The following is a 16,134-nucleotide window of genomic DNA, read 5'->3' as shown; positions in this document are numbered from 1 at the left end:
GGGGTCACAAAGAATCAGACACAACTGGAAAAAAAGTAATACAACAAACAAGAGCTCTTTTAGGTTCCTAGAGGGAACAGTTCGGTGGCACAGAAAGACCTGAGTTCAAATCCAGCGTCCGATACTGATTAGTTGTGTGACCTTGGGCAAGTCACTTAACTTTTATTTGCCTCAATTTCTTCAACCTAATAGCCCTTTTCTCCCGGGGTTGTTATGAGAATCAAATAATATAATTATTGTAAAGCATTTAGCACAACTTCCAGCACATGATGAGCACTATATAAATGTAAGCTATTGTTAGCGATATCATATAATAACATTTTCTTAGTCTCAATAGTTAAGTCTTCAATTTTCATTCAAATTCCAGCAATGGTGCAGCACTAGCTCATCCTCCTGTCAGCTGGGTCCCTGTTCCTTATAGATTCACAAATTTTCACAGATATTTTCCAATGGGGCTGTCTCACTGGAAAACAAGGAACCAATATACTGAACTATAAAGCCAGAGCAGCTGTCAAACTTGCAGCCAAATGGGCCACCAGATCAAAACATAACTGAAAAGTATTTAATAAAATATAAAATAATACAACATAGATAATGTTAATTTGAGGTTTTCCAAGTCAATACGCGTGGCAAGGATGTTTCTATTTTTGCCCTTTCATTTCATGCTCTTTCACTAGAGTTGGGTAGCAAGAATTCTGGATTTAGAATAAGAAATTATGCCTCAGACAATGACCAGATGTGTGATGCTGCGCAAGTCACTTATTTTAAAAAAAAAAAATCTCTGCCTCAATTTCCTCATCCATAAAATGAGGATAATACCACTTACAACCTAGAGTTGTTGTGAGGATACTATATCTGAAGTGCTTCAACAAACCTGAAGGTGATATAAATGCTAGCCATTATTACTACATTTCAATCTCAACAAGGCCCAGACTTTGTATCTTGCCCCCTTTTTGTATCTTTGTCAGTCAAGCTTCTTTATTTCTAGTTAGAACACAACCATCCTTCCAGTCATGCAAGCTTGTAACCTGGCCCTTGCCCCCCACCTCTCTCAAATCCAATCTAACCAATCAGGAGCCAAGCCTTCTTGATTCTGCATCTCTCATTTTCTTGCATCTACGTCTCTCAATTCTCTCTACTCACACTGATTACATCCTAACGAAGGTCTTTACTGCATCTTGCCTGGATTATGCCAATATCCTCCTAATCTGTCTCCTTCATCCTAGTCTTTTCTCTTTCCAATCCATTCTTCACACATTTTTCAAAATCATCTCCGTAAGATGGAGGTCTCAATAACACCAACTATGTCATTCCCCGGCTCATAAGCCTTCAGAGACTTCCCATTTCCTTTATGGAATAACATGTTAACTCCTTAGCCTGGAATCTAAGGACCTCCAAAATCTGGTTTTAAACCACCTTTCCACACTTAGTTCATAGTATTTCCACTGGTGGATTCGACATTCTAGCCAAATAGGACTATTAGACAGTTTCTGAAATCTGCATCCCATCACCTGCCTCCATGCATTTGCACAAACAACCCATTCCCCTAAAACCTTCTATGATGAGTCTTCCCCAACTCCAGGGTTTTCTGCTCTATTCTTCCCCATTTTACCTTGAACTATGCTTATCTTTATTTGTGTTCTATCTCCCTCCCACCACCACCCAGTAAAAGTGTAAGCTTCCTGAAGGTAGGGATGGTTTATTTTGGTCTTCTATTCTCAGTCCCAGCAGAGTACTGGTACACAGGAGGTGCTTAACAAATATTTATGGAATTGATAAACTATTAAGAGGGGGAAAATCACTAGGCTGAGAACCAGGAGACCCATAATGGAATCTACTTGGCAGGATAATTACCTATCAATCAGTCAACAAGCACTAACAGCCTATTCTGTGCCAGGCACTGTGCTACGCTTTGATGAGAGAAATATAAAGAATAAGGGCAGCTAGGTGGCACAGTAGATAGGGCACTGGCCCTGAAGTAAGGAGGACCTGAGTTCAAATCCAGTCTTAGACACTTGACACTAGCTGTTTGACCATGGGCAAGTCCCTTAACCCCGAGCAAGTCACTTAACCCCGACTGCCTCACCCCCCCCCAAAAAAAAGAAATATAAAGAAAGAAACTCTCTAGTCTCAAGGGGCTTACATTCTATTGGGGGAAAAGAACTGTACACATGTAAAAAGAGAGAGAGATTATATGTGTGTGTGTGTCTGTGTGCGTCTGTGTGCATATATATATGCATAGAGAGAAAGAGAGAGAGAGAGAGAGTGTGTGTGTGTGTGTGTGTGTGTGTGTGTGTGTGTAAAATAATACAAAGTGGCTAAATATAGGGTAGTGTGGGAGGGAGGGAACCAGGGAGGGGATCATAAAAAGATTCATGTAGAAGGTGATGTTTTAGCTGTGTTTTAAAGACAGAGATTCTGTGAGGTGGAGGTGAGGGAACACTATACACCAGGCCTGAGAGATGGTATGCAGTGTGAGAAACAGAGGAAAGTCCCGTCTGGATGGACTGCAGAGTCCAGGAAAAAAAAAATAATATACAATGATGCTAAAAGATAGGGCCAAGTCATGAACAGCAATTATTAATATGGATGACTCATTCGCAATTCTTAAAACCAAAAAAGTCTCCTATTTTCCATGGCAAGAAATAACTCTGAAGAATCAAGCTGTTGAAAAACTATAAATAGCAGAGTATATATTATAAAAAAATTAAAAAGTAACTTACCTGGGGTTGCAGATGTTGTGGGACAGATTCAAAGTAATAGGGGTTTCAGTTGGAAAATCAGTTTGTGAAATGTTCTCACCTGAGAACAAAGAAAGAAGAATATGATTCGTATGCACAAAAGTATTTACGTATCTCTGTAGAAGCCCCCAACTTTCTGTACTAGGGAGGTGCCCCACTATGCAGTGTGGCTAAACAAATGACGCCATTTGAACATGATGGAATGTTGGCAAAACGGGCAGTTTCTGAGGACACCAGGAAGAGAATTCTATGCCCTGACACAGAATGAAGTAAGCAGAAACAGAAGAACAATTTACACAATTACAATATTATAAAGAAAGAAAGCTCTGCAAGACTTTATGGCTAATTAATGTTATGATAAACCACCAAGTCCAAACCACAAGACTGAAGATGAATCAGCTGCTAACCTCCTGCCAGAGACGCAATGGACTTAACATCCAGAATAAGACACATTTATATGGAAGTGATGAATGTGGGGATTTGTTGTGGAGGTGGTTGGTTTTTTTAAGAGTTCTTTAAAAAAAATATTTTCACCTGAATAAGGTAACTAATGAAAGATTTTTTTTTAATTTCAATTGCATATAATAGGTATTAAGCACATATTTTTTTAACCTCACCCCAAATATTTCTTCCTACTTTAAACTGACATTGATATTCAAATGACTGAATCTAGGTCAGGTCTGTCTGTTGCTATTTTTCCAATGGCTATATACTCGTGGAAAGGCAGTTGTGGTTCTAAGTGCCTCTAACACTTAGTAGTCTAGCCTGGACAAGGCACAGCCTCTCTGAGACTCAGAACTGCCCCCTGCAAAACTGAGACAATGATACTTACACTACCTGCGCCTCATTCTTACAGGGGTATTGTAAGAAAGCGCTCTGTAAGTATTAAAAGGTTATTCACACGTAAGAAATTATTACCGAAAATAAGGGAGAACTATTGATTTGAGCATTCTAATTTTATACTCAGCCACATTACAGAGACAAAATAGAGACCCTCTATTTTGGGGTATTTATTATTTTTTGTTGTTGTTTTTAAAGCCCTCCACCAAAATCCTGCTCTGAAGATTCTGGCTGTCTCTACCAAGCAGAAGATGCTTCAGGTAAGGACTGTGTCTGTCATCTAAGGGGCAGCCTCACGTATACAGAGAGAGAAAAGCATGCATAAATCCTTGGAATAGGATTTTTAAGATTTCCAAGTAAACATAAGACAGTCACAGAAAATTAAAACAGCAAAAGATACGGGGGCTGGCCCTGTGACTATTGGCCAGGAAAATCCCTGTATCAATCAATGCAGATCAACACCTTCTCTGCCACTGCAGAGTCTTAGAGAATTGCCTATATCTCAGAGACTTATGCCATTGGTTATACTATTTAACCATTCTCTATGAATTATTCAAAAAAGCAGTCATGTAAACGTCTCTATAGCTATTGAGCTCATAGGATAATGGGTTTAGGGTTGGAAAGGAACTGAGAGACATCTTATCCCACATAAGTCAATTTACAAAAAAGGAAACTGAGGCAAAAACAGGTTAAAAATAACTCGTCCAGATCATGCAGGTAGAGAGTGGGCAGAGTACGAATTTTAATCCAGGTCATCTGCCTCCAGATATAAGCATAGGGCCTTGAAAGAAATCAGTCAATGGACCCATGAGAAATAAGTTCTGCCTTGTTTAAAAAAATTATGATTTCTCTCAAGGATGTAACTTTGGAGGGAAAACTAACATTTCCATATTCACTTAGCTCACTGAAAGGAGAAAACACCCAAATGATAATGGGAGGATAAAGAAGGGAACAAGTATTTATATAGTGCCTACTATATGCTAAGCACTTTTACAAATTTTTATTTATAAATAAATTTTATTATTTGATCTTCACAACAACACTGGGAGGTTGCTAATATTATCTTCCTTTTACAGAGCTGGATGTTATTATTATACCCATTTTACATATGAGGAAATCGAGGCAGATTGAAGTTAAGTGTCTTGCCCAGGGTCACACAGCTAGTAATGTCTGAGGCTGGATTTGAACTTGAGTCTTCTTGACTCGAGACCCAGTGCTCTATCCCCTGAACCTGAGATTAGAACTGTTTAAAAGATGGAGGGTTAGCACCAGTCAGTATGCACTAGAGAAGAAAGGGCCTAAGAAAGTTTTTTTTTTGACTGGAGAGATTTTTTTTCTTTTTTTGTTTTGTGCTATGGGCATCGTTAAAAAAGGACAATAGGAATTCATCCTTAAATCATTCATCCTTCATCACTGAAAAGGATAAATAGAAATTGGGGTGGGTGGGGAAAAGAGGGTAACTAGGGTGTGAACCACGTCCCCGTCTGAACAGAGCATCAAGACAAATCCTTACGAGTTGGGGAGGGTGTGTCTTCTCCCCTATTTATCTGTTTCCCAAGGGTAAAGAGGGACTCAGCTAGCCCTATAAGACATCCCTATTCCACGATCCGCCCCCCTCCCACCCTTGCTGTGGGCAACCAGAAGCAGGCACCCCTTTGTGCCCTGTCCCCATGGGAAAGGCCAGGTGGGCTGGCTGGCAGGGGCTGTCGCACTACTCACGAGAGGGCAGGAAGTGCCGGGTAGGGAGCACGGGTTTTTTGTCTCCATCGGAGCTGCTGGTGCTGCTCCAGCTACCCCAGCTGCCCCGGCTAGCCCGCACACTCCCTGACGAGCTGCCACAGTCTGAGCTGGAATCTGAACAAAACTTGTCTCCACATTTCTTTTTAGGCCGCTGGTAATGACCTTCTGGAGGAAACAAGACAGAAGAGCATTTCAAAGGTTTCCCCTAAGCTGCTCACTATTGACTCCAATGCACTGAAAATCCAGCTGTATTCATTCAATGGACTCTTCTGTTTTCCATATGAGATTCAGTTGCACCCCTCAGGAAACACTTGGAAAAAAGTCAAATTTACCCTTTAGCTTTGACCCCCCCCCCCTTTTCCCTTTTCTACATCCACCCTTAGAGACCTCCCTCTCTGCCTCCCAGGTACCTTGAAACATCCCTTCTTAAATAGACACAACAGAGCTAGAAGGGGCACTAGAAAGTATCTGATCCAACCCATTACACAGGTGAAGAAACTGAGACTCAAAGAGCTTCTCCAGGTAAGAAGCCATCTGAGGAAATCATCCATACTAAGTTATTAAAGATTTAATATGCTAATAATTATACACCACAACATAAAAATGTAAGATATAAGAACATAATAATTCAGGGAACAGTTCTATAAGAGGCTTTCAATCAGAAGGAAAAGAATGAGTTATTCAATAAGAGAATTTTACATACTAGTTGGGGAGATTTTGAGGTAAGGGAGGCCTTTCAGATTTACTTAAAATCACACCGTATGCGCAACTATGTAGTATGCCTATGTCTAAGGCAGAGTCTCAGCTCACAGAAACTAACCAATTACCTTGTTTCTTCCCCACACTCACAAAATTAAATATTCTTAGTTTTGCCAAAAAGTTAAAGTCACACCAGTGAAAAGCAATATATAAGCTTAACAAGCCAAAGAATTCTGGAAATACTTTCTTTTAAGAAAACCCAGCAAGGTCAGCACCAATAGGATGCATCAGAAGACAGGGAAAAGAGACAGGATTAGCAATGCAGGGTGATTGGGCAGTCATTCCGAATGCCTCGGGCAGAAAAGACAGAATCACATCTCCTACTCCTGTCATTTTTTCCCCTTTCTTTTGAAAAAAATTTCTTATTTATTATTATGGATTTGTCAAACATCAACAAACACAAACATTTTCCTACACAAAGCAAAACAGAAAGGGAAGATTTGAATCTCTATTACATACAGCTGGGGTTTTTTGTTTTTTGTTTTTCCAATGGGCATCATCCAGCTTCTTTGCTTATTTCAGCTCTGACCCAAACATTTCAGAATGGCTCCTTCTTTCCATCTGTTAACATCAACACCCTACTGGCTTTGGGTCCTGATAAGGATCAGCTTGGAGAAAAAGTACAGTGGAAAGTAAAGCTGCCAGGACTAGCCCTGGCCTGTCTTGGGCTTTTGTTCAGCCCGAGATCTGGTACCAGATCCTTTCCACAACCCCTCTGGTCCTATCACCACTGATCCAGTTAGTGGATGACTGAGCCTGGACCAAGAATCCCACTGTTCCATTCCACCCTGTGCACAAAGGTGGAAACACAGGGAAGACAGCTCAGGGTAAAAGGCTAGGTGAGAGATGCCTCTACCTCAAAATTATCCAATTACATTTGTGATTTATGCTGTCTTGGGGTGAACATGGCTCACTCAGAGGCTTAGCCTTTCTGAGCCCAGATACTTCACGAAGGAGGAAAGGAAAGCTTTAACAGATGCCCCTCTCATATCTCAGGATAACAACATACCTGTTTCTCCTGGGGCTGCAGAAGTAATTTTGGGTTCTGTTTTACAAATGTCCATGGTACCACTCTGCATGCACCAGCTCCTCAAAGGAGTGCCACCTCTCAGCTCGGGCCTTTCAAAATCAGTGCACACGTGCTTTGATTCATTCTGTTCAGGAGCCCTACGGCAGCCACAAACATCTCATTAATGTCTTCACCACACATGCACGACTATTACATAAGACAAAATATTATAATAAATTGCACATATAACATATAATATGTGGTATATGATAACATATACTATAATAATCACATAAAATGGCCTGTTTTCTTTATAAATACAAAACATAGCTATAAATGTGACATCCTAACATGTTTATATATCATACATAGGTACATAGAGTATAGAAATATATTACATAAGAAATACATGTGTGATATACATATAAACACATACTTTATATAATATACATATGTATATACATATGCACATACATATATAAAATACATATGCCTATATCCCTGTGTGTGTGTGTGTGTATGTATGTATGTATGTATGGTGTGAGCGCATAAGTATATCTAAACAGGCTAAAATTTGAAATTAGCTAGAAGTTCTTAATTTCTTAATTTGAGATCTGTGATTTTGTTTTTTTAAATATTGTGATAGCTGTATTTCAATATGATTGATTCCCTTTGTAATCCTATGTATTTATTTTATGCATTCAGAAATGTTGATCTGAGGAGGGGGTCCAGGGGTCTATGTTTCACCAAACTAAACAAAAGGTCCATGATATAGAAAAGCTTAAAAAAGTCTTGCATTAGACCTCCTGTTCTTGGAGACACCAGTAAAACATAATGTGAGATAATGAGACAGAGAAGAACTAAAAAGAGATTTGTTCTGATGGTCTGAGAAAGGAAGTAACTTTTTAAACAGAATCATGGAACTTTAGAGTGAGGAGGAACTTTAGAGTGAGGAGAAATTTCAGAGTTCATTGAGTCCAATTCTCTCATTTTATAGAGGAAATAAGATGAAAAGTGACTTGCTTCACAAAGGTCTCAAAACTAGCTTGCACATGACCTAGTTAGCAGACCCAGGCCTACAAGTTAGGTCTAGTGCTCATTCTCCCTATAGTATGTCAAAAGAGAGATTCTTAATGGATGAAACCTAGGTGGCACAGTGGATAGAGTGTTGGGCATGGCGTCAGGAAGACCTGAGTTCAAATCCCACCTCAGACACTTAGGAACTATGTGACCCTGGGCAAGTCACTTAATCTCTGTTTGTCTCAGTTTCCTCATCTGTAAAATGGGAGAAATGTTGGCACCTACTTCTCAGGGTTGTTGTGAGGATTAAATGAGATAATTGTGAAGCGCTTAGCACAATGCCTGCCACATAGTCAGCAGTATATAAGTGTTAGCTGCTGTTACTGTTGTTGTTATCCTTTCTTATTTTAGAGTTTTTTGCTGTCCATTGTAGCTGATGTTTCATGACCCCATTTTTGTGGTTTTCTCATCTAAGATTCTGGAGTAGTTCGTTATTTCCTCCTTCAGGTCATTTGACAGACGAGGAACTAAAACAAATAGGGTTAAGTGACTTGCCCAGGGCCTGGCACTCTATCTACTACACCACCTAGCTGCCCTGTTTTAGGTTAGGGACTTGGTATTGAGCTGAACATAGGAAAATGTACAATTTTAGCATCTAAAGTAATTTAGAATTAAGAGGAAAGTAATTAAGAAAACATATGTAAAAGATGGCATGGAGAGAAAAATGGAGAGGAGGGAGGAGGAGGGATGAGAGGGAAAGAAAGAGAGAGATAGAGAGAGAGAAGGAGAGGGAGAGAGAGGGAGAGAGGGAGGGAGGGAGGGAGGGGGAAGGGGAGGGGGAGAGGGGGAGAGAGTGCATTCCCAATGCTAAAAGCCAGAACACTTGGAGGGTTTGGAAATTCTATCAAGCTGGATGAACTTTGGTTGAGTCACCACTCGGAAAAAGGAATCTCACTCTTGTTCACTACAGAGTTCTTGTGAAGATCAGGGTGTAGAAATGCTTTGCAAACTCTAAAGCATTACACAAGTGTAAAATATTATTATTAAACAGAGGTAGAAGAAATAAATGAAATATGGAATACTTTTCATTTACTTTTTTTCTTCACCTGACTTTTTCTCTGTTCACCATAACCTCCCCCTCCCCCCCCAAAAAAGCCAGAAGAAAAACAGGCCAATTTCTTAGATATAACCTACTTCAATGTTTCAAGGCTCTGTGATATGGACAATTCTTCCACAGAAACAGATTGCCACCCATCAAGACCTTAGTTGATACTGACAGTTGAATGAATTGCTGTGGCCAAAAATCTTTCAGGCTTGTTCCAACTTAACTAAATCTGGTCTTTGGGAGGACACATGTAAATGAACCCAAAACCTGAAGCCTTTATGTGTAAGAGTTTGGGCTCCACAGGAGTAGCCTTTGAGAAAACAGGGTCCCCTACAGATGCCCAGATCCCCAGCAGCGGCCAGACACTACATCCTCCTGACATTCTCAATGTGACACATGGCCTTAAAGTTCACATAATACATAACCACAAACCAAAACGGAGTCATTTCATCTCCCATATCTCAGGCGTGCCAGACTTCTGCTTTTAAAGTTAATCATGTAGCCATAATATGTAATTGGTAAAACTACATTTTAATTCCTCTTTAAAATACTTACTTCTTCCTCTATGCTTATGTTGGAAAGTAAGTTTTTTTTTTTTTTAAGGGTACCTTAGGGTTGACTCTTATGAAATATTAAGTGGGTAAGTGGAGAGATTTGGGGGTGGGGAGGGAGAAGGAACCAAACCAGCTTCTCCTCTCTGACTCAGTTTTCAGAGAGCTGCCTACAGCACGGAGTGACTTGTCCAGGGTCACAGAGCCAGGATGAGGAACTTACACCCAGGGCTTTCTGTCACCAAGGACACTACCTCTGCCCCTCCCGCTGCTATGACATACTGAAACAAGAAAATGCAAAGTTTTCATTTTTCTTATGGCAGACAAATTAGTCAATGGCTATTCAAATCACACTGGAGATGAGAGTAATTATTTAAATTCTACATCAGGCAAATTGCCTGAGTGTAAGGGAAAATTTTGCACAAAACAGGATACCTATGTTTTAAAGCTAAAGTGTCTGCCTTTTCTAGTCATTTTTTCCTAAAGAACAAATAGGAGGCAAAACTTAAATTTTTTTGTTGCTAGTTATGGATGTGGGATTTTTTAAAAAAGATTATACGTGTGTGTGTGTGTGTGTGTTTTGTTTAAAAAAAACATCAAACTTGGTGAAAAGTAAAATTTCAACCCCTGGTATTTTTTTCTGTAAACCTTAAAAAAACTCCATAAAAAAATGAGCACCTATAATAGAGGACATTGACAATCCTGAGTATATATCTCACCTATCTCAAAACTGTATTTTCAAGTATCCTACAAACTTTGGGGGAGGGGAAAGAGGAAAAAAAAGGAGGGGTCAGAAAGAAAATGAAGACATGACAGTTTAGTGTTTGGTTTGGTATTTTTGTTGTTTTTTTTTTTAAGGGGGGGTGGAGTTACACACACACACACACCTTGTAGATGCAGTAACACTTTTTTTCTTGTTTTTTCTAGACGTTCTGGTTTTATTCCAATTTAGATTTGGGAGATTTCCATCCTTCTTTTCCTGCTGTCTCTTCTTCCTATCTTCTTGCTGCTAAGTAAAGACAACAGTCAGTGATGCGGGGCAACAAAGACCAATGAACTCAAACAAACTCTTCAGTGGCTAAATTTGACATAGCAGTCGCCTGCCTCCGGATCCACCTCTATCCACTTTTCAAGCCCTCAATCCACCCTGATCCCCAGAATTCAGGCCTTTTTCAACCACTGGAAACTTGGGCATAACTTTCTCCATCTCTGGTGTGTTTGCATTCCTCCTCTCTCCCCACCTCCCTCAATCCCCTGAGAGAGAAGAAAACCTGGTCTATAAAAATTCTTAATGGGCTAAAAATGAGAAACATCTGCCAGATTTATGGTCAAGGTGCTGTTAAATTCTACCACAATAAATCCTCCTCCCCTCACCTGTTGGCTGGGTTCCTGCAATTCACGTGAATTACTACCGAAGCACCACCAGCAATCACTTCAATAGAACCCAGGGGGAATTTGCTTTTTTAATTTGGGGGGGGGGGGGACCCTAAGTACAAAAATCAAGCCTCTTTTGTTAGATGGTAGAAACTACTACGTTCCAAACCAACCGGTGTTTTTAGCTAGAGGGTCATTTCAGACATTTCTGTTATATCATATTTCCTCTGCTATTTTTTTCCTTTTCCCCTGGAGAGATTTCTGCATTTAGCCTTCAAACACGCTAGCTGTTCACTGTACATACATCACATTCTATCTCTCCTGTCACTCTGCACCCATGGTCTCCCTCCCTCACCTATAGCATCCTTTCAGAGCATAGCCCACGTGGCACCTTCTCAACATGGCCTTATCTGATCCCCAAAGGTGGCAGGGATCTCCTTGAGGTCTTTAAAGACATGATTTTTTAAAAAATCAATTCAACAAACTTTTCTAATTGTGGGGAAGAAATAAAATTTAAATAAAACACATGGTTCCTCCTCTCCTCAAGTAGGTGTAGTCAGATAAAGCACATATTCTGCTACCTGTAACATCTCATACTACATATTGATAAAAAAAAGTACGTACTAAGTGCATATTATATACAACACACTGGTCTGAGCACTAGAGACACAAAGACAAAATACAAAACCGTCCCTATTCTAGAGGAGCCTACATTCATTCTTCTGGGGGATGTAGCACATATGGACACAAGCACATGCACAATAATTTCAAGAGAGAATGCTATCAACTTTGGGGATCAGGTAAGGCCATGCTGAGAAGGTGGCATGTGGGCTATGCTCTGAAAGGATGCTATAGCTGAGGGAGGGAGAGCCACAGGGGAGATAGAATGTGGCGTATGTACAGTAAACAGCTAACATGTTTGAAGGCTAAATGAAGAAACCTCTCTAGGGGAAAAAAAATAGCAGAGGGAATATGATATAGTAGAAACATCTGAAAGATAATGGACCAGGGTTCAAGACTAGCTCTTGAACTTATTAGCTGTGGGCTGTGTAAAATGAGCTGGAGAAGGAAACGGCAAAACACTCCAGTATTTCTTCCAAGAAAACCCCAAATGGGGTCCCGAAGAGTCGGACACAACTGAAAAACAACTGTGTTCTAGATAACCTTTCTAGCTCTCATTTTCTCCTGTGCTTCTGCAGCTCTAAATTAGAATGTCTGCGCCCCGACTGCCTCCCATTCTCCCATCACCCTTGCTTTTCAGTCCTTTCTGGGAGGAATGGGGCTTATGTATCCAGGACCAAAAGCCACAGTCCCAGGCTCCCATGTTCTTTTCCCCCCTCTGTTCCTCCTGCAGCTCATGCCTGGCTACAATCATTCATTCCAAACTCAGAATCGGTGATCAGCAGAGGAAAAGGAAGATCAATGCCACTGGCATGGTCAACTGCTGCCCCCTGCAGCTCACTTAAGGAAAAGGGAAGAGTGGCCATGCCCTCACCATCATGGCACTGTCTCATCATTAGCATCAGGTCAGATGTAAAAGAAGGTATCCTTATCGATCATACAGCCTTCTCGATGATATAAAAGTTGGGAAGGATGGCCAGGAGAGTAGCTGGCATACATGAGATTCCAAAAGATCTTTACAGGCTTAAATCTAGTGAAATGGAATGGGAGGCAGTCTAGTACAGAGTACAGAAGAAAAAAAGAGTGGCTCTGGGTGTCAGAGGTCTTGGGTTCAAATCTCACCTCTTATGCTTATCCCCTGGGTGACCTTGGGCAAATCATTTAAATGACTTAGTCCTGACTGTCACCATTTGTAAAATGAGGGGGTTGAATTACATGGCCTCTAAGGTCCCTTCTTCTACTTTTAGATCAAGAATAGCCATCAAAGGGTTCAAAATAAGAGTGATACAAGTACAGGGTAGGGAAGATGTGAAGGACAATAGTTCATGTGAAAAAAAAGTGAGGATTTTAGTGGATCACAAGCTCAATCTGAAAGGGAAATAAAAAATACTCATGTAACCTCTGGCTGCAATAAGGGAAGCATAGTATACAGAATGAGGATTAGGGTTAGTTCCATTACCCTCTTCCCAGGTCAGGCCCCATCTGGATTACTGCATTCAGTTCTGGGTTCCAAATTCTAGGGAAGGACTCAGAAAAGACAGAGAATGGCCAAAGAATGATGGCCAGAATGGTCAGAGGACCCAAAACTATGCCTTTTGAGAATCTAGTAAGGAACTCTTCCAGCTTTAAATCAATGATCCTATAATCAGCCAGGGGAAAGGGAGACTAAAAAGGGGAAATGATACCTGTCTTCATGTACCTAATGGATACCATGCAGGAAACTGACTGGATCCATTCTGCTTGGTCCCAGGGGGCAGAGCTAAACTTCAGAAGTTAGAATTTTAAAAATTTGGCTGATTTTGGTTTAATATAAAGAAGTATTTTCGAATCATTAGAAAAGTGAAATGGGTTTGCTTTTTAGGATGAATTCCAGTTTCTCATTGATGGAAGTCTTTTTTTTTTCTTTTCTTTTTCTAGAATTTTTATTCTTAACTTAAGAAATAAAACAAGCATTTTCATAACAAAGTAGAATAGAAAAAAAAGAGGATTGCACATGAAACAGCAAATCTATTATGTACAACTTGCTTTTCCTTTTAAATATATAATAAAGTTATCATGTAACTTTTTTTTCCCTTCCCCCAGGCCCTAGAGAGGGCTACCATTAGTCCACACCACACTATATGGTGTATGTAAACATATATATGCGTATACATACACACATATACATATGTAGATCTAAACCATGCATACTTCTATTTATCAGCTCTTCCTCTGGATGAAGATAACATCTTCCTTCACTGCTCTTTTGCAGTTAATTTGGGTATTTATAATAGTCAAAGTGACTTGGTCACTGAAAGCTGGTCTTAAAAACAACACTGCTGTTACTGTATACAACGTTCTCTTGGTTCTGCTCACTTCGCTTTTCATTATTTCGATGGAAGTCTTAAAGCAGAGTAAGGATGACTAGTTGGGGATCTCAAAAGGGCTTCCTGCTCAGCTATGGGCTGGAATAACTGTCTTTGAGGTCTCTGCCAATACTGAGATTCTATGGTATGCAACCTCGTAATTCTTCTTGAATCCGCAGTTAATTCCATGACAATTTCCCAGTGGTCTTTCTGTCCCAAAGAACGGTATCTCTTATTTTTGGTCTTCTTCTTCCCATCACCTGCCAATTGTTTCAATTCCCTAAGACTCTGCTCTGTCCTTTGCTGTCTTACCATTCACTACACTTCAGGTAATTCACCTGTTTTAATGACTTCAATTGTCACCAATAAGAAAACGATTCCTAAATCTAGAGCTTTAACCTTCCACCTAAGCTAGAGTTGTGTCTTCAACCGCCTACTGAACAATTTGAATCTGAATCTCTTTCCTTTACCCCAAAATCCATCATCACTACCTGTGTGACCTTAGGCAAGTGATTAAGTCACTATCTTCTCTGGGCCTTAGGGTCTTCCTCTGACAAGAAAAAGGTGTGTGTGATGAAAGACCACTCCAGTCCATCTGCTCCACAAATCATCATGCTCTCCTGGTTTTCCAACTTCTCTTCACGCTCCCATCGTTCTGCCAAACACACACAAGCTCAAGACTTGGGAGCTATCTGTACAGATGGACGCAAAGAATTTTTTTTTTGAATGATGCTTGCTTTTCGTCACTTCCGCAGCCAACTAATCACAGCAAGTCCTGTGATTTTTTTCTCAAAAACCTTTCTCAGATCTGTCCTTTCCTTACTTGTCTCCCCTGCCACAACTCTCATCAAGGCTCTCATCATTTTACTCCTACAACATTATAATAACCTCCCAGTATCCCTGTATTATCTCTTCCTTCTTCCAATCCATCCTGAACATCTTCCTAAAATACTGCAGGTGCCTTCCCTCTGTTTATTTCCAATTTATCTTGTATATATCCTGCTGGTATATGGAGGTGTGCATGTTGTCTCCCCCATTAGACTTCAAGTTCCCTCAAAGTAAGGACTATTTTTGCCCTTTTCTGTATCCCTAGCATACCCCCAGCACACAGTTAAGTGCCTAATAAATGTTTTTGGACTGACTTTCAGAACTGCTCAAAAACCTTTACTGACCCCATGAGAAACAAAAGTCTAAACTCCTTTGTCTGGCAATCAAGGCCCTCTACCATCTGGTGCCATCTTACTTTCCCCAATCTTATCTTTTACTACTCTTCAGCATGAATTCTCTACTCAGGCTTGTTCCTTCATCATCCTCTAACAAGTTATTTAATGTCTCCATGCCATATTAATAATTTCACCATCATCAACACAATTGCTCCCATTTTCCTAGTTAGTTCCAAATGTTGACAAAGTTATTTCCTCACAATAAGCCTGTAAGGCAGATAGAGCCATAGGTCATCATCCCCTCTCACCCCTATTTTACAGATGTGGAAGCTCTGGCCCAGTGAAACTAAGTGACTTTACTCACTGTCACACTCACTGTCAGGATTCAAACCCAGGTCTGCTGACCCCTTCCTTTCTTTCTGAATCTCTAAATTCCAGCTACCCTAGCTCTCAAGTGCTATTGCCTCCAACAATTGACCTGCACTCATTCCAACACACACTGATTTTTCCCTCTATAAACTTTCCCACGGATTAATGTCTGTATGTCCCAATCAGGCTGGCACCTGATCAGACACTAGCTTATATGATTCACTTAAACATCTCACATAAGCATGTATTGTTTCCCCAACCATCCAGCAAGTTCCAAGAGGGCAAGGTCCTTGTCTCCCACGGAGGGTGCACAATATGACACGTACTTGCCAAAGGAAGAAAATGCAACATTTTTATTGTGAATTTAAGCAGCCCAATTAAGATAACAGGAAAGCAACTTTTGAAAAGCTCTCTACAAGTCCTGAAAGCTAATGCACAAATGTGTACATTGCTTTTTTTTTTTTTTTTTTTTTTTTTTTTTTTTTTTTTTTTTTTTT

At 40.2% G+C, this 16,134-nt stretch overlaps 1 protein-coding gene across 3 annotated transcripts in view; it reads right to left on the bottom strand.

Annotated features, from left to right (window-relative positions):
* The window catches only part of TMEM131L (transmembrane 131 like), a 166,920-nt gene that overhangs the window by 10,604 nt on the left and 140,182 nt on the right, over positions 1–16,134 (bottom strand). For 2 of the 3 annotated variants that reach the window (XM_027866844.1, XM_027866846.1), the window contains exons 27-30: positions 10,653–10,774; positions 7,090–7,247; positions 5,301–5,486; positions 2,724–2,802 (exon numbers count right to left, since the gene is read on the bottom strand). In XM_027866844.1, the coding sequence (XP_027722645.1) occupies positions 2,724–2,802; positions 5,301–5,486; positions 7,090–7,247; positions 10,653–10,774 (545 nt within the window). The remainder of the gene's footprint in view (positions 1–2,723; positions 2,803–5,300; positions 5,487–7,089; positions 7,248–10,652; positions 10,775–16,134) is intronic. The other variant, XM_027866845.1, reaches the window with a different exon arrangement.

This window comes from Vombatus ursinus, unplaced genomic scaffold, assembly GCF_900497805.2.
Source record: "Vombatus ursinus unplaced genomic scaffold, bare-nosed wombat genome assembly UNPS02014784.1, whole genome shotgun sequence".
Classification (NCBI taxonomy): domain Eukaryota; kingdom Metazoa; phylum Chordata; class Mammalia; order Diprotodontia; family Vombatidae; genus Vombatus; species Vombatus ursinus.
This window is presented reverse-complemented; position numbering and strand designations above follow the sequence as displayed.